This window comes from Spea bombifrons, chromosome 4 (assembly GCF_027358695.1).
Source record: "Spea bombifrons isolate aSpeBom1 chromosome 4, aSpeBom1.2.pri, whole genome shotgun sequence".
In the NCBI taxonomy this organism is placed as follows: Eukaryota; Metazoa; Chordata; class Amphibia; order Anura; family Pelobatidae; genus Spea; species Spea bombifrons.
The window spans coordinates 54,976,546-55,001,658 of NC_071090.1; the positions used below are offsets into that span (position 1 = coordinate 54,976,546).

Here is a 25,113-nt window from a genome sequence, read left to right on the forward strand (position 1 = left end):
TTATACAGCGCCAACAATTTACGCAGCGCTTAACCCCTTCAGGACCGACGTTGGCAAACTGCGTCTTCCCTTGAAGACCGCAGTTTTTTTAAAAATATTTAAATTCCGTGCTCGTGATTTGCTTCAAAGCGATCACGTCAGAGCCGGCCTTAAGTATTCTGGTGCCCTGTGCGGACTACTCCTGTGGTGCCCCCCCATCCCAAAAAAGGAAAGGAAAAAAATCTTGTCACAAAACTCCCCTTTCTCACTATCTACCACCTCTGCCCCTTCTCACGCCCCCCCCCGCGTGTAAAATAAGTCACCTGCTTTCTACATTGTACGCAAAGAAAAAAACTAAATATCGTTACTGTTTAAAATGCCAATAAAATACAAACTTGCTTCTGCTGCAATAAATTATATCCATATATATATTTCAAGTTGGGGGGTGTGACCATCTTTAAATGTTACAACTAAATATGTATCTTTTTACTTCAATAACTCACCTACCGGTAACAATAGCTAAAACTAAACTATATGGACGAAAAAATATTTGGACATCAGCCCCATATACCGTATTGGCTCGAATATAGGCCGCCCTTTTTCCCCCCACTTTAAGTCTTTAAAGTGGGGGTGCGGCCTATATTCGGGGTCTACTGCCCGACGCCCAGGACATGCAGTTCCGGGCGCCGGGCAGGCAGCAGGGTTAGGATACAGATCCCCCGCAGCGGTGCAGGGGACCCGTATCCTACTCTCTGATACGCTCAGACAGCCTCCCCTGCCAGCACTTTCCACGGGGGGAGTGCCGGCACAGGAGATTGTCTAAGCGCTTCGCGCAGACGTTCACCGGCTGCAGCGATGTGCGCGTAAACAGCCTCCGCTGCCGGCAAGTCTGCACGATGTGCTTTAACAATCTCCCTTGCCGGGAATTCTCACAAGGGGAGTCCCGGCAAGGGAGAGTGTTAAAGCACATCATGCAGACGTGCCGGCAACGGAGGTCATTTACGCACATCGCCGCAGCCAGTGAACGTCCACGCGATGCGTTTTACCTCTGCCCCCAAGACTTACCAGAGCAGACTCCCGGGTGTCTTGCAGGGCCGGCGGGGGACATCTACATAACGCGTATACAACTTCCGGTGCCGGCACATCCGCTGAGTGCCGGCACCGGAAGTTGTATTGCGTAGATGTTTCCCGCTGGCCCCGCAAGACACCCGGGAGTCTGCTCTGGTAAGTCGGGGGGGGGGGTGCAGTTGCAGCATATCTCGGGGGGGGGAGGACAGTGGCAGCATATCTCGGGGGGGGACAGTGGCAGCATATCTCGGGGGGGGAGGAGGACAGTGGCATCTTATCTTGGGGGGGTTAGTGTGGCAGAATATCTTGGGGGGGACAGAGTGGCAGTATATCTCGGCAGTGGGCAAAGTGGCAGCATATCTGGGGGGGGCAGAGTGGCAGCATATCTATTAAAAAAACTTTTTCTTTAAAAAAGCACCAAACTTTTAGGGTACGGCCTATATTCGGGTGCGGCCTATATCCGAGCCAATACGGTACTTCATTGTGTGGTAGAGCACATATGTTCACACGCTACCCCAACTATGCAAGCAACATGTCCCATAGTGCCACCTTTGCCCCCATACAGCTTGTTTTTGCCGTCTTTGCACCCAAACAGCTCGCCAGTCCCCCAAGCAGCTTGTCTGTGCCATCTTTGTCCCCCAAACAGGCTGCCTGTGCCACCTCTGCCCATGACATGGCCTACCTATGCCACCTCTGCCCATTTAACAGCCTACCTGTTCCACCTCTGGCCCTGAAACAGCCTACCTATGCCACGTCTGCCCCTGAAAAAGCCTGCCTGTATCATTTTTGCTTCTATTAACAGCCTGTTTGTGCCACCTGTGCCCTTGAAATAGCCTGCCTGTACCACCTCTGCACTTGAAACAGCCTGTCTTTGCCACGTATGCCCCTGAGGCAGCCTTCATGTCCCATTTCTGCTCCCTTTATATCCAGCCTGTTACATTTCTGCCCCTTAAAAAATGTATACATTCACTCACTCACTCACTCATTCATTCAATCATTTAATCTCCTGCACCCCTTTCCCTCACCTGCAGATTTCACTGAGATTTCACAAACATAGGCCTGAGGGCCACCTAACATGGTCCTACAGCTTACCGATGTGGCATCCCCACACAGTGTAAGGGAACTCTCTTTTCCTGCCCATGTTCCTACTTCCCCTGGGTGGGAGAAGAGAGAGTTTCCTCACTCGTAGGATGAATGAGCAAAATCCCCACAGAAACACTCCAAATCTCATGGAAAGCCTCCCAAGAAGAGTGGAAGCTGTTATAGCCTTATGGACACAATTAATAAAATTCATATCGTAGATACACTAGTATATGTATCAGTAGTATATTTCATGTATCCTAAGTCGAGTTCCTACATTCTCCATAGTTCCCAACTAAAACAACTGGTGTTAAAAAAAAAAAGGAAAACATCTGTTCTAAAACAAACATGGAAATGCACATTAAATATCACAGTTGCCTCTCTGCATCAGCTGTTCACCACATGTTAGCCTGCAGGGTCAATGGCCTTCTAATTATCCAGTAAATATTTTAATATATGCAAAGCAGATAAAGATGCTTGGATTGCAATATACAACATGAAACAAATGAGCAAAAAATATTAATGTGGCAATTCAATTGCTGCCAATCTAACCTCACCACTGATTATGCCTGATTTGCAATGAGACTTCACTTCCTGAAATGAATGGCATTATTGGAGGTTGTATACTACATGGTTTCCTCATCTTAGCTAAGCACATGTGTATGTATGCTTGCGAGTAATTTACGATATGTGAAGAAAATGCTTGTTTTGTTTTTCAGTTGGCTTCTAGTTGCTTTCTCTCATTAGCTCTGCTAGGATCTGGCAGGCTGTGTAAGCAGATGTCTTCTGTGGTGGCTGTTGTCTGAAATTCAGGTTTTGGTGTAGCACCTGCATGGATTACATTGGTTGTCTCACGAGTCTACGTTGCTACTAAAAACCAACTGATTCCTTAATTCTAGAACAAGACCTAGACTTTTGAAATAAATACACCTAGACACATCTGAGATATTAGTCTTGAAGCTGTACCCACTATTTACGAGGGCCGTTCGAAACTTTTCGAACGTCCCTTGTATTATATTTGGAATCACTGGACATAGTCAAAGTAAATAAAGAGCTGGATGTAGAAATGCTGTTTAGTAAATACAGCTTGAATGTTTACTCTTGGAAAACCAGGTGGATGGTGACATTGATTTATAATATTTATTTCCAAACACAGAAAGCAGCCTAGGAAACAAGCTTCAAATAAAACGATTTTTAAAGGTTTTAATGTTTTGCGCAGGATTTCTTTTACAATCTGTATGCAAGTCGTTGTCCAGTTTGTCATGTTATAAAGATGCAAAATGCACAACTTTGACACTTAATGCTAAAAACTAATGTACTCTGGGGGACAACTTTTTAAATGAGAGCATACATATTTGTGTGTAGTGTGCATACCTGGGAACTCTCAGGGTTTGGCCCTGAGTCTCAGTGTTGTTTCCCTAATCTCAGGGTGAAGGGGCAGATTCTCAGGGTCACACAGTCTGGAGCTGACTCCTTCATAATCTACATTGCTGTGATCATATATATATATATATATATATATATATATATATATATATATACTCCTAACTGGTGCTTTTGCTCCCAGCACGTTATGGTTGATAACCCTGCTTGAATGCAGGTGACTCAATTAAGCATATCTTTAGATAATTACAAGTCCACGATGACCGGTATAAGAGCCATTTGGGTAACACATTTGACCAGTGACTACATAGAATCTTCATCATGGGCTATTAAATAAAAGGTTAACATTTCAAGAGTCTCAGGATCAGCTCATTTAGAAACTTCTCAGGTACAGTAGTGTGCATATGTAATTTCTAAGACCTATATACCTTAATTTCACCGACTATTCTAGGGGCTAGATCTCCACAATAAGTTAGAATGCCTGTCAAGACTCTTACCATTTATCATATGAATGGTAAAAATCATGTTATTAAGATTTCGAGTTAACCGTGCTATATAGGGGTATCCCACTATTCATTGGTCTCTCCTTTCTTGATGTTTCTAGAAATATTAATTTCAACTCTTAATTATCATTTTAAACAATAAGCTCTTCATTTGTTTTAGTATATTTTCTAATTCATAGTGTTTTTTTGTTAATTGTTAAAAATATAACTTCTTCATATTTAAGAACCTTTCACATGCTTTGCTAATGACACAGACAGGATATTTCTCCATAAAGTTAACAATAACAGTTAAGACACACTGATAAGTTTTGATAACAGAAGGGAAATGCCTGGTGGACCTCTGGCTGACAGTAGTAATCCTTACCCGCCTGATCTTTTGCTCGGGTACTACAGTGTGAGGCCACCTGCTGGATATGTTCGGCCACACACACTGCATGAGTATAAAAAGTAACCAGACATGGCTGCAGTTTATGGTAATGCTCATGAGGTCCTGTTTGACCCATGCAGAATGTCAGTGTCTGGGTGATTAGACTGTGCCAGTATTATAAGAAATCAGGTTGTTTGTCCAGTAGAGTAGACTAGATAGGACCAATGACATGGTATGTCATGAGAAAATTATCCTACAGGCTCCATGACGTCCCCCGTACATCATGTCCATTTTATACCAGCAGGGCTAAATCCCTGCTGGTGCATGGGAGATCTGGCTCTCAAATGAAATTTGTGGCACTGGGCTGTCAGATTGATTGTGACAGAATTGACTATTGCTAAAATTAAAGGGAGTTTAAATGCCCGAATTAAAGTTTGGGTCAATGGTCAATAACATAAAGGTTTATGAATTAGTTTTGAGATCTGTGATGTCCAAGCATGTGAAACACTAGAGTTTCAAAAAAGTGATGCATACCTTGTAATATTTCCCCTATACTTTACAAAATAGAGGCTTTTACGTTAGCTGCCAAAACAGGACTAGTTAGTGAATAGGGAAAAGAAAAGTTGGTGCACTAAGCTAGTTCCAGACTCAAATAATACAAATGTGTAAAATGCGGCCTACCAAACAGGTGTGAACATGCTGCAAATACAGTGTGATGGCTGTACAATATATACAAAAAAGAAAAAACTGTCTGCGCGCCTCATCCTATTGAGAGTGTGCCTTGATGTGGCGGGTGTTAATCATGCAAAATGATGGTGTTCACATATGAATATGGTTTCAAAGGAAAGCCCTAACAATATATACTTTGTATTGGAAAAAGAAGAACATTACAGTAGAAGAAACACATAGCAATCAAACAAGTCCGGGTCCTGAAGGGGTGAAAGAAACACTTCAGCCTTGTTTTCATGTAAAAAAAATATTTGAGTCAATTTTACATTGACTCCAAATCAGTGCATGCATTTTATTTTTAGAGATTAGCGGTAGAAAAACTCCTGTCTCAACTCCATTGCTAGCACTCGTAAAACCAGGCAGTGAAAGCAGGAAGACTACTCAAGTACACTTCCAGCTCTCCCATAGAAATCTTCTTTAAATCAATGTAGTACGGTCAGCCGATCACCTGTATGTAAGCTGGACACTAACGTTCAGACTCCAATATGCTTTTAAGGTCCCAACGACTAATTTTGACATTTTATTTTTTTGCAAGAAGTTTCTGTGCCTCACCGTTCTACTTCTTTAATTTTATAAACTGCCTTCATGTTAAATTTTTCAAGTTTGAGTCAGCAGTATCCATAAATTGATTTAATGCAATGTATCAAAGCAAAACGGAGAACATTCCAGAGAAGTGTGCTCTCTTTATACTAGAAAGGTGTATGAAATCTCAAACTTTGCTTTTTACCATCCCCCCCTATTCAACCTTTAGTAAGTCAACCCTTGTATAAACCCAGATGCATAAGCCTTAAGTGATAATGCTGAAATGCTACTCAGGTTGGTTAAAAGTTGTACTGGTAAAATCACCATTAGATTTAAGAAGGGAAAGTGAGTCTTATAAACCAGTATATCTTGTAGTGCGTGAACAGTTCTTCCTGGATGTCATGTTTTTGTAAATGTGCCATTATAGCACTTTGTAACTTTAATGTATAAGGAATAGCAATAATTCAGACAATAATAAAATATTCTAAGTGAAAAGCACTGGCCACTCGATCGGTAGCAGCAGCTATAGAACGTTTCCTCCGGTGAACAGGGTCAATATCTAAAAAACACCACTCAGTGACTCATAAAGCACCCGTGGGACATTGTTAATAGTTAATAAACCGCACACTGCTTTTCCCATGATATATTGCATGAGATGAAAATAGCCAAACCACATTAAAGCATGTTCCAACTTAAGAAAGAATTGAAGCATCCCGTAACAGCTCACCTTAATCTTACCCTGCAAGAATGATCAATGGTAGCTGCGGTAGCTGGAGAAGTAACCTCTGTGTCACACTCTTCACTATGTCTTTATAGATCATTGTCAGCTCAGTGCCAGATGTATTCATTATTGAATGAATTATAAACAAGCACACATGTTCACACACACTGCACATACATGTATGAGTTGTATGTATACCCAGATTTAATACTTAATATTTTATAATAAAAAAATCCACCTTTCCATTAAAGGTTAGGTTCCATATTCTGAAAGATCTCTGTGCAGCACAAAGTAATTAATTAAAATTAGAGCTGTCTTGTATTCAATGCTGTGTAGCGTCCTCGTAATCATACGCCACCTTCACCACTGGTTAATATTGCTCACATTAACGGCATTTGCTTGTCATGTGCATGGTTTAAAGAAAATCAAATAGAAATGTTAAAAAACTGGTTATCGTTGAGGACATTTTTGGACAATCTGTTTCAGTCTGCATGCCAGTCTACAGTCGCAAGAAAAAGTTAGCGAGCCATTTGTAATTACCAGAATTTATCTATAAATTTGTCTTAAAATAGGATTTTCATCTAAGTGACAATCCTAGGAAACGGCTAAGCTTAAGCACTTCTGTAAGAAAGAAAGGTCTAAAATGCCTCCAGAGCATTGTGCAGGTCTGATCTGCAGCTACAAGAAGCGCTCGTTCGAGGTTATTGCTGCCGGAGGAGGCTCAACCAATTAATGAATTCAAGAGTTAATTTACCTTTTCCACCAGCAGTGTGAATGTTTAATGGGTATGTGTTTAATAAAGGTAATTCCGAAGGGTTCACTTAGTTTTTCTTGCCACTAATTGCCATTAATCTTTATCCCAAGCAGCACAAGTTTAAACTGGAGAACCCTACAATTGCTGTTCAACAGTGGTCCCCATGAAACATGATGGAGCTTGATGTTTTCCCAAGGAAAATATACAAAAACTGAAGGTTCCAAATGAATTTAGTAGATTAGTAACTGCTGTAAAAGTAGTATTAGGTTGTGGAGTGCCGCTAAGAAATATATTTTTGGTTTAATTAACCCCTTCGTGGCCTGTGATTAGCTGTAATTCTCTTACAATTATACAATTATTTTGATCATATGTTTTAAAATAAATATTAAAATTGGGGAAGAAATTGAAAAAAAAATGGAAAAACATGTTTTGTCTTTTATTTGAAAAATCTTTCACTCCTCTAAAAAAATCTAATGAAAAAACCTGCTACCTAGATTCTAATATTTGTCCTCAGTTTAGAAATACCCAATGTTTTTATATATATATATATATATATATATGTATATTTTTATTATTATTATTTTTTTTCAAGTTATAGGGCAATAAGTACAAGTAGCTCTTTCCAGCAGCAGGGCGCCACCATGTTGTGAAAGGCATGCACCCATGCATATTTCACCACATGACATGCCGGGCACATCAACTGTCATTAACTGTATGTTTTTCCGTGACGTGCCTGGCACGTCAGTTGTCACAAAGGAGTTCATCTTTTTGTTTCAATAAAAATATTTAGAATCTTCAAAATGTTCACTACATTGCTAGATTTAATTGGAAAAAAATCCACTTAAGTCAAAGTTGTATTTTAACAAACCAGTGAAAGAGCAGATGGAGTGAATACTATTGCAAGGTACAAAACTTGTTTTAGGTTTCATCAAACTAAAGTAAAATCATAATGGCCAGCTCCTAGAGGCTTAAAAAGACCTTCAAACACAGGTTTCTTGTTCCGACGGTGAAATGTATCTTATAACTTCTCATTTCGGTCCAGACACTTGAGAAACTACTGTTAAAATATGAGGCTCCAGGCTTTCTCAAAACAGACACTCTGAAAAACTACCAATCATTTATGTTGCTTTGCAACCCTCTCATCTGCGGAGTGAATGACACTTTGTAAATATGCTTGGGGTCAGTGCATCTTTCATCTCTGGAAAACTTACAGGGATGTCTATGGTATTAACAGAATATTTTGGGACTTCACATATACATAAAATGTTAACTGAATGTTTTCTCTAGATCGCTGAATTTAGCTGTTCGATTTATTGGTAGACCGTCTAGACATATATGTGTATATGAATATAGACAGGAGCTATGTACTCCAGGCTTTTATTCTGGAATACAAAGGTAATAATAGAAAACAATGACACTGCTGGGTGTTAAAGCAAATGTAAAGGTATATTAAAAAATTGCTATATTGAGTAAACCTAGCATAAACATATTATTGTGTCAAATAATATTTAAACAGCGATGCAATACAGTAAATACATGTGTGTTGAAACTTGGATTATAAAATATTGGCTGATTTATAACTATATTTTGTATTATTCTTGCAGTTTGTAATATCTGTGAAATTGTATTATTCTTGCAGTTTGTAATATCTGTAAAATTACTTAAACTGAAATTCAACAAATCTTAATGCAGATCTGTCACATTTCTGAAATTCTACATTTTGGAGTTCTATACGCTAAATAGACCTATCTATTTACAGATATTAAAAACAAACCTAATATGTATACCATTTGGAAAGGTACCTTCATTTTATCTTCTCGGGATTTGCATGATTATTACTCCCTATTAAGGTCTATGTCCCCTGTTGCCAATTTGCTGATTGTTGTAACCTTTTTGAAGGTCAGAGGAGGAGGTAACACCAGGACCTGAAGTTGATTAAATGGTGGCTTTGCCACAGACTGTCGCTTAACCCAGCTTCCCTAAGGTGAAGGTTAAACTAAACCTAATAATAATGACTAGTTTACAACCAAAAACACAAACCTATGGTTTTATTCTTAAAAAAACTATGGCACTTCACTTTTAAAAAATTTGATCCGCCATATAAATCTGAAGGGCATACTCTGTAACTCTAAAGTTTATTTGTCGATGACAAAGCACCTAAATGTGGTGTTCCCTTTTGTATACCCATACATTGTAGTTTTTTATCACCCTGGGGTGATTGTGCCTAATTGTTGTGCACCTGCGCCCCTCTACACAACATTTCTAAATATTATGGGAGTAAATGAAACAGTTTTGTGAAATGTTCCGCTTATTTTGGAATTTTTAATACACTGAGATAATCGTTATAGTAGAATTTTCAAAGGCTCGCTATAGAGAAATATTTTCATTGAATCAAACATCAGCTATTTTAAATTGTAAGCTGTAATTATTGCTCCCCTGCAGTGGCCTTAACACATTACCAACATTTAGCTGTCTTTTGATCAGGACCAAAGTATGTGAGTGAGTTTGTGACATCACGTGTGCTTGAGGTCCATTCACCAAACAAGTGAGCTGGCAAAAATTCCAACTTGTCAATTCACTATTGCCAACTCGCATTTGTACTTAACCAAGTCGGCCATCAAAAATGTTGGGGGCTCAATACAAAGTTCCTCTGTCCCGTCTCCATGCTTCTCCCACCTTTCTGCCGTAGGGGCCTAGTCCTGAGTAGTGGGCCACAAGGGCAAAGGATGGGGTCAGTGGCAGATCGGGGCGGGTGATCAATTTTTATTTTGTCATCTTGCGATTTACCTCTTAATCTAAAATCGTAAAATATTCCAACATGCAGTTTGCGTATTAGCTTTAACTTTACAATTGCCAGAAGAGTTTGGATAATATATCGCTGTAGCTTCTGAAGTAATGGTAATGCCTTAGCTTTCAAGGTGCGTATAAAAGGTATATACAAGTTTTCTTTAGAATGGCTTAACACCACAAAGGGTTAACGTATAAGTGAGCACAAGTATGAACAAGAAAATCCCTGTTAAGTTGTCCTGTAACACTTTGTTGAGAGCAGTCACAAGCCTTTCTGGAATTTGAGGATGTTGTGTGAAGCCCTGCACAAATTGTTTCAGTGCAAGGCCAATCCTGTCTGATGTTCCTGTTAGCTGGAGATATAGTGCTAAATACACTACATGCCCAGACCCTGTGGCTCCAGGGGAAGGTAGCAGATGGACATTAGACCATTTCAGAGTTATTTGCTTCACTTTAGACTTACTACTTGGAAGACTTGTCCTTGGTATCCATTGAACACACTTTAAAACCACAATCCACATTGAAAGGATTGCCGCTTAACGGCAATCCAAAATAAAGACTGAATTTACAATTATTACCATGGGCTGAAAACATTTGTGTCCATACCGTTCATAGTTTTTGGATAGTGCCGTCAGTAAAGATTAAAGGGTCATTAGTGTCCTATATGCCTTGGTTTTATATATAATGTCATGTTGAAAGAAATTCAGATACGTGTATAAGAGAAGTGAGAAGAACTAACCAACCAGAATTTTATTGCTGCAAACTCTGTATTTTAGAGAAAAACAACACGACAAAACGTAAAGCTAATATTTGGTTTCTTACTGGGTATTTTAGCCAGTCTGAATGAAACTTATAAACTAATGATAGCTCTCTGTCTGGTATGAAATTCAACAATATAAATAATGATATTGCCTAAGCCTTGTGGGGTTTATATATATATATCTATATATATATCTATATATATATATCTATATATATATCTATATATATATATATCTATATATATATATATATATATATATGTATATATATATATATGTATATATATATATATGTATATATATATATATGTATATATATATATATGTATATATATATATATGTATATATGTATATATATATATATGTATATATATATATATGTATATATATATATATGTATGTATATATATATATATATATATATATAGATATATATATATATGGGCTGTTCTGCATATGATCTTTCATAAGCCAAAGTTAACTTGACGCATTCATGTTCATGGATTAAGGACCTTTCTTTTCATACCAAATGCCACAGCCCCTGTGTTGTCCTGTGAAAAATCCTGATTATTTGGGCTCCTTTCTGCCATTCCTATCCTTTTCTGAATATGTGAATGAATTACATGTGAACTAGTGCAAATCAATGTATCCCCATTCATTTTGAAAAATATTGGCATGCTGTTCTAATAGGAAGAAAACAACTTGTTGAGATTTGTTTTAAGAATAAATTCTTGTTTCTTTTCTTTGTTTGACCAAAAGCTCCAAAGATTATTGGGTACAAAATTAGGCGCAAGATTCATACATCATTTTATATCAATTAGATTTTCTAGTTATAGACAGCTGTTTTTAGTTTCAAGCAATATTTGTGTTTGGCTGTAATTAAACATGTATTCTGAAGCCAAAAAAGGCATAATGTGTGTGTGTGTGTGTGTGTATGTTATATATCTTTTTCTCTTTTTCAAACCAACGTGTATATAAATGGTTCCTTAACATGTAAAGCAGCCTAGCAAAATCTGGTAGTAAGAAATGCAAAGTATTTTATTGAATGTAATACTCTATTAAATAAACAGAAAAAAAACAAGAAGGTCCAGCTGCTTCCAATAAAGAACAAGTATTTATATTTTTATTCACAAATCTCAGGAGAATATGTGCAAGATGGCATGAGAAACAGCTTTACATTGAACACATAACCGTTGACAGCAGATAAGAATTGCTGGTTAAATCGCCTTTGAGTACTTGGCTCCTATTATATGCTACACACTATAGGTTTTTATATTTTAAGTCCCTTCCTGCTCTAATTCTACATACCCCAGGAGATAATTCAGTGAACACTCCATCCTTTCTTTAAAGGGGTTTTTGTACCAATGTTTCTTGGGCTTACTATCCTACAGAGTATAACCTTTTGTTCCAGCACAGCCATTATTCTCAAAACCATGGCCAGAGGTAAAATATATAATTCCCCAAATGCAGGAAGATCCCTTCATTCTTCGAGTTCCAAGTTGCCACGTTGTCTTGCCCCTTCCTTCTATTGAAAACTATATTGCAAGCATAATAACTTTAGCCCATTAATCAATGCCTGCTTCCGTCAGGTTCAAATCTCATAATTATATTTGTAGCCCAATTTCATTTTAGTGTTGCCAAGTAACAAAGTCTCTCCACGACCATTAAGTATCAGCCCAACATCGGCTCCATAGACATCTAAGCACTCTAACATACCATACATCTTTCTACCGACTACTCCTTTATTAGATTGTAAACTCTAGTGAGTAGACCAAGACTGACTTATGACTGGCTGGCTTGTCAATTTGTTAGATATTTGTGTTGTGTAAATATCTAAATGTTTTTGTGACCAAAGTGCAGTTGAAGCCATATCATCTAAGTCTTCTTAAATAGGTTAATTTATTATACAAAGCATATATACAGCACCAATTGATGACAGATGACCAAATGATTTCACTTGAGTGCTGTAGGTTCTTCTTGACGGAGGAAAGTGTGAATAGTCATAGAGGTCTAATGTTCTATCCTCTTACAGGTTTTATGCCCTTTTTTCTTAATTAGTCTATATAGGGGCATAGCTTATATACTTTACCATTACTATATATATATATATATAGATATATAGATATATATATATCTATATATATATATATATATATATATATATAGTGAAGAATGCAAGACTTTCTTAAAGCCAACAGTGATGCTAGATTATACATATACTGGTCATATACAGCACACTTCTGTTCATATGGGTCACTTGGTGTTGTGGTCAGGTGTTTCAGCAATACCTATTGCTAACTGTCAGTGGGTGCCGCCTTTGCCACAAGTCAGTGCCTGAAATTAGTGGAAATAAAAGCATCTAGGAGTAACAACAGCTTCGCCACATACTGTACAGCAGTGACAGGCAGCTGAGTGATCACTCACTGAGCATCGTGAGATTAATGAAATGAGGTTCCACGGCAGAGGTGCTGCACACAAGCTCTAGATCATTATGCACATTGCCAAGCGTCAGTGGTAAAGCATGCTGTCACTGGACTACAAAGCAGTGAATTGAGTTATTGTTTTTATTATTATTTATTGTTTTATATAGCGAAAGTAAATTCTGTAGCGCTGTACAATGGGTAGACAGGACATGAAAAGTAGTATGTAACATAACAAATTGACTTCTGGAGTGATGAATCATGCTTCAGTATCTGGAAGTCTGATGGACAAAACTGGGTTTGGCAGATGCCAGGAGTGCTCTACCTACCGGAATGCATAGTACCTACTGTAAAGTTTAGTGGAGATGGGGTAATGTTCAGGTTAGTTCCAGTCAAGGGTAATGTTAATGCTACAACATACAAAACTTTGTGGCATCAGGTTGGGGAAGCCTATTTCCTGTTACAGCATGACTGTGCCCATGTGCACAAAGCAAGGTCCATATAGACATGTTTTGAGGAGTTTGATGTGGAGGAACTCGAGTGACCTGCACAGAGCCCTGACATCAACTCCATTGAAGACTTTTGGGATGAATTGGAATGCCAATTGCAACCCAGGTCTTTTCCTCATCATCAGTACCTATCCTCACAAATTCCATTTTGGCTGAATGGGCACAAATTTCCCCAGGCACACTGCCAAATCTTGTGGAAAGCCTTTGAAGGAGAGTGGAGGCTGTTATAACCACAAAGGGATGGGGCAGGCAATTCCATGTTAACGCTCATGGTTTTGGAATAAGATGTCCAAAAAAGCATGTTTACATGCTGGTCAGGTGTCCACATATTTTTGTCCATATTGTCCATATTGTGTATTATTCAAAGACAGATATGTTACTCTATTATATTGATGAGATTGAGTAATATTGAAACCGCTCTCTGTAGATAGAACTCTCTGGTAAATGTGATTATACCATATTCCATGCATGGAGCTAGATACAGTATAAATTAGCAGGTGTAATTAAACAAGGGATCCTAAATAAAAATAGGCAAGGAATCAAATTCATTATTTAACTCTTTATTAGATTATAAGTGTGTTTGAGCAGGGCCCTTCTTCGGACGGAGCTATATAATTGAGTGAGTAATTAGCTTCCCATAAAGTCATACTGGGGATGACAGGGCAACCTTGGCACTTTTACGGCCCTCTGCCACCAATGGCTGGATATGCACATCCAAACAATATGTTTTTATGCTCAGGTAGCATGCGTATCCAGATGGCCACTCTGAGTCTCGTTTCTATTGTAGCAATGGTGGCTACCAAATGGTGTTAATAATTTATCATTATTTATTATTATAGAAACCATAAATTGTGAGGAGGTAAGGATATTGTTAATTAAGCTACCCGTATTCAACAAGGGATTCAAATTATGAGAAAAAAAGAAGAATTCATATTAAAGTACTCTGTACATTAAATAAACACTTACCTGACCTTATGCCGATGTTAAATAGAATGTACATTGTTAGCTCACGTTTCTCTGTTTCATGTTTCTGTTTGAATTTATATTATGTCCATACACATATTTCCAGGACTGTGGTTTGGTCATTGATCCTGAGCAACCATGTGGATTACAACCTCTCTCCTCTGAGTCCTTGTCCAGACTTTCACAAGCACAGCAGCGGAAATGTGACAGTGGAGATGCAAGAGGTAGGCATTCTAACCATGTGTCACAAGGACGCATAATAAAACTCATTGCTAAAATGTTTTCTTATAAGAGGGATGAGGTGAGTCTAATCATGTCAGATAACACAAAAGGCAGTAAACCATAAAGGGATTTATATACTAAATTATGAGTTGTAGTGAGATGATCGCTGTCATTTCACTCTATGATTTATGCACTATGAATTTCACCTGGTAGAATAGTTGAGTTGGGTCTTCATAATGAATATTTCATCTGATGAGGTAAAGTTCTTCACTTCAAAGCAACTCACTGTTTCAGTGAATAAACCCTAATGATACCTCTGATACTCAATATAATTTATTATCACAGCCTCCACTACAATGAGATTATCTACATGCATGAGCTGGGTAAGGAATGGTTTTGTAATGTGATTTCAATTGTTGCATGGCCAAAGCGATGTTAATAGTATATTTCTGATGAGTTCCATACAAGCACACTCATACTTCGAAAGGGCATGTGAACCGTGAATGTGTCTGTCCGTCACTAGCATCTGTACACCCAAATGTAATTGGTAAAATGCCGTTGTGGCTCTTTCATGTTCAGGACAGAACCTAGCCTGGCAAAATACATATTAGATTTAATTGTCTAATTACCACACTGAAAAAAGAACAAATGTTTCAGACATTCCTTAATGGAATTTTATGCCAGGCATTGCTGTTAACTATATGCTTTGCAAGAATAATACTATGATTAAAGGCTGCCTCACACAAAATGTATAAGAGAGTGCTACAACATTTCTTTGTGTGAATGCAAAATATATATATATATATATATTTCATATAATTATGTAACATATATATATATATATATATATATATATATATATATATACCGTATTGGCCCGAATATAGGCCGCACTTTTTCCCCCCACTTTAAGTCTTTAAAGTGGGGGTGCGGCCTATATTCGGGGTCTAGCGCCCGATGCCCGGGACATGCAGTCCTGGGCGCCGGGCAGGCAGCGGGGTTAGGATACAGATCCCCCGCAGCGGTGCAGGGGACCTGTATCCTACTGTCTGATACGCTCAGACAGCCTCCCGTGCCAGCACTTCCCACGGGGTTTCACAGTCCTTTTTTTTATATCTTATGTTATATATGTTATTATATTATTCATATTTTTTATTAGGTCAATGGGTTGTCCCCTGTATGAGCTGTACAGACAATAGGACATGTGATTGGCATGCAGTATCGTGGCAAACTTACAATTGTCAGCATACCATCTTATCGAAACTGGAACTGCAGCAGTGCTTGAAGGACAGAAAAGTAAGTTCAATGCTGCCTTGCCCCGGCAGAATAATTTCCTCTGGCGCAACAAAGTATATTGTTTGGCTATATTTGTTTATTGTGAGTAATATGTATCCATCTGACGAATAGATCCCTGAGGTCCTTTAAAGCTTGTGTGACCTCTTTTTATATATCTGTCCAATATCAAGTATCACTTTTGACCTACGACCCGATAGATTTACACATATACGCTTCATTTATTTGGTTTTTGGCATAATTAGAAACCGAATAAAACCGATAAAAAATGGTAGTGCATATGTAACACACAGACACATAAAATATGCAAAGCTACTCATTTCATATTAATTATATTCAGTTTTGCTTTATTATTTAATGCACTACATGTGCTTAGTCAGGTATCAAAGAAATCAGCAATCAAGATGAAAAACCCCAGAACAAAGAACTCAAAATGACGTGTGCAGTCATCCAATCAGAACAAAGAGATTTTTTTTTTGTATCTTAGATTACATTTATTAAGTCTTAAGAATGCCCCAGTGGGACAAATCCACTTAATTAGCATGACTTCCTTGCAAGGTAATTACTTTGTGTTTTGATCAGTACAAAAGTGCCCAAGGGAAACATATTTGATGCAGTTGGGGACTTTGGACTATGACATTGCTGTTTCCGGAATATTTTACATAATAATTACAGTGTGATGCATATTTATGGTGATTTAGTTTTAGGACTACATTTTTGTTACTTTGTTACTTTGTTTTTCAGTAATATGTGCAAAGTAAAAGATGAAATTGGCATGTTTGGTTTTTATTCCATTCAGCATTTTGATAAAAAAAATGTCAGTTCTTTGTACAAACTTTCTTTGTACATTTATGTAACAACATATTAAGAATTTGCTACAAAACTTTGTGATATTGTGAAAGTTTGGATGTACTACATGAGGAGGTGTGAAAAATTAGCGTTCACATGGCATTCCAGCCCAAAATTACCCAAATAGTAATTACGAGCGACTCTTTTGGTTGCCGGCAGGGAGCTCCTCTGCCATTGGTTTATGGCAGACGAGCCCCCTGCCGGTGACCAATAGAGTCATTCGTACAGACTTTTAAAATCCTGGTGCCGCAACTTGGCTGCAAGAGTTAAAGGTCCGTACGAACGACCAATAGAGTCGCTCGCCGTGCAAGTGAGTCTATTGGTCGCCTGCATGGGCCTCCTCTGGCATCAACCAATTGGTTGATGCCAGAAGAAACCTCTGCAGGCGACCAATAGACTCTCTTGCACGGCCCTTTAACTCCTGACGGCGAACCTACGGATTTCCGCTCCCGTTAACCCCTGCAATGCTACATAGATAAGGTAGGCTAGATGGGAAAGGGACTAGGGAGATTAGTAAACAAAGTCTTCGTCTTCATATATGTTTTGTCGCCGCCATGTTCGTATGTTCAGTATTCGGGCTGAACAACAAAAACGCACCCTTTGTGTTCGTTTTCATGTTCGCCCGAATACGAATGCACAAGTCTAGTTTTAATGGTAAGTAAACATGCTAGACTCCTCCAATCAAGGCAATATGTAGAGATATCTATTGACTGGTCTACATACTGATTGATTGAAACTGGTAGGACAGTGCACTCAGAAACCCACAGCCATTGGACCACCAGGACATGTAGTTTTGATATGTTTAGTTCAAACAAACTTTCCAAAAAAATACATATTATACATGATCAGTAACATGTTGTGAATGTGTTTTCCCCTTCCAAAACCAGGTCCTCTTCATTGGAGATTCCACCAACAGAGGAATAATGTACTATTTGATAGAAAGAGTAAATGAAACATTGCAAGAGTGGCAGAAGTCTCATTCCATGACATTTTACAACAATGTGAACCAAGGAAGAACAGCGGTTAGTTACTCTTATTATCCTCAGTTCTGGATAAACGACACCCATCGGCCATCCTTTGAACACGCACTAGAGCAACTCATTAAAAGGTATTAACCAAATGAATATAGGAATATTTTAATTTTAATATAGAGTAATTTAGAAACTGCAATATCACATTGTATCATTGTATTATTAGATTATTGTATTATTTAATATATTTAATATTCCCAAGACCTGAAAAGTAGCAGCAACAGACTGCAGTTCAGCTTTTCAGCATGTTCTTGGTCTATGGTATTTGACTTTATCCAGAGAACCTGTTTCATTAACCTAGTCTTCATTGGTGATGCTCTGACAAAATGTTCATTTGTGTCCTCTCTGATTCTTTTTGTGTCCTTTTGTTTTGTGTGTTTATTTTTCTGAATTTTAGATCACGTCCTCTTAAGAATACGAACCAGACCATACTGGTAGTTGGTGGAGTTCAGTGGCTCAGCACAAACCACTTGCTCATTATTCAAAGAGTTTTGAAAAGGTAATAATTCTAACATTGGGATCTACACGGAGCACTTTTGTAACTGGTACCCATAGTCAAGTGACGCTATGAATCTTCTTTCCCATGATCTTCTTGAAAACTGTCCTTTATTTTAATATTGAACTTCTCCAAAAACGTTAATGTAGTCTGAGCAGACCTCTCATACCATGAATGAAACTCATGGAAAATGTGTAATGCCAAGGTTATATTTAATATAATTATTTATATTGAGGATGAAGTGTTCACATTCTTAATATATTTACCACTTATGGCCATATGAGGAATTGTAAAGTTATATATGAAATGGCACTCCACTGTCTCGACTCTCTCCTCTACAGTCTATCCTAAATGCCGCTGCTAGGCTCATCTTCCTTGCACATCGCTCCTCTTCTGCTTCCCCCTCTGTGAAACCCTCCACTGGCTCCCAATTACCTTTAGAATTAAATTTAAGATCCTGGTACTGACATATAAGGCCATCCATAATACTGCTCCTCCATACATTTCTGACCTCATTAGCAAATACTCTCCTACTCGATCCCTACGTTCCTCCCATGGGCTAAGGCTCTCCTCCTCACTCATCACCTCTTCCTTTTCCCGTCTACAAGATTTCACTCGAGCTGCCCCATATCTCTGGAATCTACTCCCAAGGAACCTTCAGCATTCACCCTCCCTCCCAACATTCAAGAAACATCTAAAAACCCACTTCTTCAGAGAAACATACCATCTTAGCTGCTAGAACTTCCTTGTCATCGATACAACCGCCACACTACCTCTCACCCTTTCTCTGTGCCTTATGTTTGTCACCCCATTTCCTCAAGATTGTAAGCTTGCGAGCAGGGCTCTCTCCACCCAGTAGCGTACCTAGCGGGGGGCGGGGGGGGCGGTCCGCACCGGGTGTCGCTCATCAGGGGGTGCCAACTTGCCGGCACCCGGCACCCCTCCAGAGACGGACAGTAATGTCCGCCGCTGGAGGAGCAGGCTTGCAAGGGAGCGGTATCGGAGGTCTTTAACAGACCACCGGCTCCCTTGAGTGATTTTAAGCCGGTTCAAGGATTTTCCTTGAACCCGGCTTAAAATCACTCAAGGGAGCCGGAGGTCTGTTAAAGACCTCCGATACCGCTCCCTTGCGATCCGCGCGGCAACAGCTGTTGTGCGCCGGGGTTTGTTGTTAGATCCCGGCGCACAACACTGAAGCCGCGCCCACCGCTGTCCGTGCACTCTGACCCGGAAGAAGATAGAGAAGACAGAAGAACTGAAGAAGAGGAGCGAAGAGAAGGAAAAGGAGCTGTAAGGAGAAAAGAGGAAAGGTAGGAAAGCATACAGTGAGAGTGGATTGGTGTATGTGTGTGGATTGGTGTATGTGTGTGGATTGGTGTATGTGTGGATTGGTGTATGTGTGGATTGGTATGTGTGTGGATTGGTGTATGTGTGTGGATTGGTGTATGTGTGTGGATTGGTGTATGTGTGTGGATTGGTATGTGTGTGGATTAGTATATGTGTGGATTGCTATGTGTGTGTGGATTAGTATGTGTGTGGATTAGTATGTGTGTGGATTGGTGTATGTGTGTGGATTGGTGTATGTGTGTGGATTGGTGTATGTGTGTGGATTGGTGTGTGTGTGGATTGGTATGTGTGTGTGGATTGGTATGTGTGTGTGGATTGGTATGTGTGTGTGGATTGGTATGTGTGGATTGGTGTATGTGTGTGGATTGGTGTATGTGTGTGGATTGGTGTATGTGTGTGGATTGGTATGTGTGTGGATTGGTGTATGTGTGTGGATTGGTATGTGTGTGGATTGGTGTATATGTGTGGATTGGTGTATGTGTGTGGATTGGTGTATGTGTGTGGATTGGTATGTGTGTGTGGATTGGTATGTGTATGGATTAGTATATGTGTGGATTGGTGTATGTGTGTGGATTGGTGTATCTGTGTGGATTGGTATGTGTGGATTGGTATGTGTTTGTGGATTGGTATGTGTGGATTGATAAGTGTGTGAGAGTGATGGGTGTTATGCTGTACCATTTCCAATGTATTTTTCATTATATAATTATGCTCTAAAGTACATCATAACTCCCATCACTCTATACTGTTCTATACAGTGGCAGAGCTGGGAGACAGAGGCCTTGCACCCCCTCGCAGGACTCCTGAAAGGTAAGTGAACTTCAAAGAGGGAGAGGGTAGATAGTTAGGAGGGGTAGATAGGGAGAAGGGAGTGAGAAGGGGTAGATAGGGCAGAAGGGAGTGAGAAGGGGTAGATAGGGCAGAAGGGAGCGAGAAGGGGTAGATAGGGCAATCATACTCCTATCATGCCAAGTCTGCGAGTGCCTCCTGGAATCTGGGTATGCCTGGGCATGATAGGAATGTGATTGCTGTTAACAATTATATGTATATATATATATATATATATATATATCTATATATATATAGTTATTTAATTGTTTTGTCCTATTTTGGTGTGTTACTTACTTTAAATAAAAGTGTTTTTTATGGTGTGTGTGGGGGGGTCATATTCAGTTTCGGCCAGGTAGTTTTAAAGTGTGTGTGGGGGGGTGCCACATACAGGATCCGCCCCGGGTGCCAAATACTCTAGGTACGCCCCTGTCTCCACCAAATGTATCGGTTTGTCTTAGTCTGTCAATTCTTGTCTTGTCATATCCCTTGAATTTATGTATTGAATTAAGCGCTGCGTAAACTGTTGGCGCTATATAAATAAAGGATAATAATAATAATTATTATCCCACAACAGCCTACTAGGAAACTACCCACATGCCCCCTAGCCATACATTTACAAAAAGTGTCCTATTTTGCCAGATTGTATCATGTGACACTGTATCATTTTTAGCATTCATCATAAAATTATAGAAGCAACATAGCTTACCACCACTATAGGGGATGATGCTAGAGATCATACACAGAAGGGATAAACAACAATAATAAAATGTGATAAAGACTGAATTTCACTAGAAACCAAGCCGGTAAATAAGATGACAGGCACCCCTATTAGAAGGAAGGTCAATCTGAAGTGGAATTTGCCACATAGTAAAAATCTGAGGAGCACAGGGAGCACTGATTAGAATAAAGCCGTGTATGGTAACTGGTAATGTGTTTGAAACGGACTGCCGACATGCAGGAAATAGCTACGCTGCCGGTCAAGTTTGGTTTCAATAAAAGTCAGCACAACAAGGACTTTTAGTGACAAATTTGCATATTTTTCAACTTGCTACTTTTATATGGTAAATGTTTCCTGTATTATGTTAATTTATGTATGTTGAGTTATTAATATATTCCTCCATAAGCAGTCTGTGGAAAAAAACATATGAACCAGTGATGATTTATCCCGATCTGCCACTAAGTACTAACAAAGCAACTGATTGTGGTATTCACAGAGTACCTACTACCATACCTTTAAAAACAATGTACAATAGCTTGGCACATTGGTCAGCAGGTAAAATTCAGGCCCAGTGTTAATTTAGGGCATGGGACCCCATTCCATCATGTAATCTCCCGAGGTAACCTCCATGTTGAAAAGCCACCCATACACTGCAGTTTTCTGGTTGGGTGGTGCCTCACATCTGAGCAAGGACAACTCTCTGGCTGCCCACATGGCCGTTATAGCCACCATCCTCTCTGCTGGGACACTCAAAAGGACAAGCAGCATCGGATGCCATAGAGGCTGGTTGGCTACTGCTGCCAGCAAGAGTGTTACAAATCTGTTCCTTGAAAACAGTGGATCAGTATCCAAGGCAGGGAAAAAATATTTCATTAGCTCCCTTGGGTAATTTTACTTGGGAGAATAACCATTATAATTTAGTGGCAGCAGTTTACATAGGGCGTATTACATAGTTTAAATGGTAATGAAATCTCGTTTGACAGATAGAAAATTAAATATCAGAGTCTTTCAGGGAGCACGTGGAACACGTGGTAAGGATAGGGTGTCTAAGAGCATGATAGTGTCTTGTTGGAAGGACAGTGTAGGTATAACAATATTGGTTTAGGTGGTAGTAGTTTTAAGACTGATAACAAAGAAGAAAGATGGATATTTTCTGGAAGTGTGTTCGAAAGATCAGAGCCAGCTCTAGAAAAGTGCATCATTATTAAAATGTGTTTCTTTTTTTTACAGGGAAAACCTGTCAAATATTTTGGTAATAGTTAAATCGACAGGGATGGGTTTCCACCTACCAGTACACAGAATTCGCTCTTTGACCCCGGTATGTATGAAATATGGATTGTTGATTGATTTATCTTATTGGACTGAATTACTTGCAAACTGATTTGCAAAATGAAATGAGAACTAGGCATGTCTGGTGTCTTTCACCTTGAAGCTTAGCTAGGAAATCTACACTTTTATAAACAGAAGATCGTTTTTTTTGTTAGATTTTAGCCCAGTTTTACAGACTTGTAAGAGGTTTTGAGTTCTTTGTGAAGATTGGAGATGAGATCTAATCCTGATGAGACCCCACTTGCATGCTTCAGACAGAGCTGAGACCACCAACGTTTTATGTAAACCTTTCTGTCCCTGTAATCACACTGTATAATATGTTGGTAGTCTTAAGTAATCCAAAGCAGGAGGTTGTCGAAAAGCATGTGGTGCGCATTACTACGACTTTTATAAATTCTGAGATACTTTAATATAAAATGTACGTTAACTGATGTTGTAGGACTGCATCATTGTGCCAGAGTAACCTAATCTGTAGGTGTTTGCATTGTATCTTAACATGTCGCACAGAACACACTATATATATTTAATTTATTAAATTCGATATGCAACGTTTGACGAAAAGTGTAAACATGTGACTGTAAAGCCGCAGTCTGAAAGCCGAACACATTTGGATTTTGTAATATTACAACATAATTCACTCAGTGTGTGAGATGCTGGGCCTGTTCAATGTTGACAGAAGTATTCAAAGAACACATCCAAAGTGACTAATGCACACATTCCTCTTACCGTCTGATAAATACAAGCAAACTACCACAGGAGTGCTTTAATAGGATTAAATACAGCATACAGCTCTGCTGTGTGAATCCCATTCGGAGGGCCAAATAGGTCTTCATTGCATTCAATTGCTGATCTTTGTGTTTTTCAAATGTGAACTTTGTAAGTGTCAGAGTTGTGAGGTATTCTATAAATTGTTTATTTTGCCTCCATGCAGCAATAATGCTGCTCCTCCATACATTTCTGCCCTCATAACAAAATACTCCCCTACTTGATACTGAATGTTCTTTCAGTGGGATAAGACTTTCCTCCTCACTTATCACCTCTTTCTTTTCCTGCTTACCTGTGAAACTTTCTTCCACCTAACCTCCAGCTTTTACCGTCCCTCTCAATATTTGAGAAAAATCTCCAAACCCACTACTTCAGAGAAGCAAACCATCTTTGTAGCTAGAACTTACCTGCCACAGAGACAGCCTCCCCACCCTACCTTCCTCCGTACCTTCATGTTTCTCCTCACCCCATTCCATCTAGAGTGTAAGCTTGTGAGCAGGGCCCTCCTTACCTAATCTATCGGTTTGTCTTAGTCGGTCAATTTTAAACATATATATCACCTACATTATTGCGAGGACAAAGAGGGGCTGTCTCTACTACACTTGGGAGGTTTAGGAATACTTAGAGTTAGTACGAAAATTATCTAATGCCCATTTAGTTCATTAGTGGGCTCTGTATTTATGTTTCTAATTTTCAAATTAGTTCTGAAAAGCTATGTTTTAAAAAAAATATTTTTAAACAAACATAGATTTGCAGGCTATTTTACACTTCTCTTTCTGTGTAACATTAATAAGTAGGGTACAAAAAGCTAGACCTTCTTTACTGAAAGCCATGTAATTCTTAAAAAAGGCTAACCAACATTTTGATGACATGATATCACAAAAAAAACACAAATGTGAAACAGACTAAATAGAAACAGGATTTGAACAACATTCAAAAGCCAAACCCTTCTCGGTGGAGATCAGGGAGCTGGCCGCAGGCCCCAAGGACCTTATGACAAGCCAGTTGGCCAGTAGATCATAAACTAAACGAGTGGGTAAAATGTAATTTGGGGTTTTGCTGTAAGTTAACTGCCTGGTACTACATTATATTAAGTGGTGGTAGTTGTATTTTGTGAATACATGTGAAACGTAGTCATTACTTTCAGAGGCTGTAAATACCTCAAATAATCCATTACCTCCTTCCCTGCATACCCAATGATCAAGCAGCAATCTGCTGTTTTTACGTAAGCAATGTAGATATTAATGTCACATCACTATAGCAAAGCAAACTCATTTTGCTGCATGTTAAACTTTTTTGTGAATGCTAATTCAGGAATTCAGGCTCCACATTTTCTACCTGGCAGCAGAAAAGCACAGGCATCTTTGGGATAAACGGAACACGTAGCAAAATTATACAACAGACGCTGAGCCTATGACATGCATGACTAATCCGGCTTACATGTGTGTCCTTATATTACAAAGCTTTATCTTTATCAAACAACACAAGGGTAACGCTGAAGAGGCAAGAAATTTATAATCCATTTATTCCTAAAAATTACTCCTGTCAAACCTTTAGGGCACATAAGTATAAGGTATTTATCCTCTGTCTACTGTACCAGCTCCCACAGGACAGGAGTTATCATCGGTAATCTAATATTTTTTTAAGATTACTGTTATCCTGACACCGTATGCATTGTTAAAATATAT

At 39.0% G+C, this 25,113-nt stretch overlaps 1 protein-coding gene across 1 annotated transcript in view; it reads left to right on the forward strand.

Moving 5' to 3' along the window:
* CPED1 (cadherin like and PC-esterase domain containing 1) overlaps positions 1 to 25,113 on the forward strand; it is a 95,961-nt gene that overhangs the window by 67,788 nt on the left and 3,060 nt on the right. The window contains exons 16-20 of the mRNA XM_053464376.1: positions 14,654 to 14,771; positions 15,929 to 16,065; positions 17,799 to 18,019; positions 18,340 to 18,441; positions 22,562 to 22,649. Of these exons, the coding sequence (XP_053320351.1) occupies positions 14,654 to 14,771; positions 15,929 to 16,065; positions 17,799 to 18,019; positions 18,340 to 18,441; positions 22,562 to 22,649 (666 nt within the window). The remainder of the gene's footprint in view (positions 1 to 14,653; positions 14,772 to 15,928; positions 16,066 to 17,798; positions 18,020 to 18,339; positions 18,442 to 22,561; positions 22,650 to 25,113) is intronic.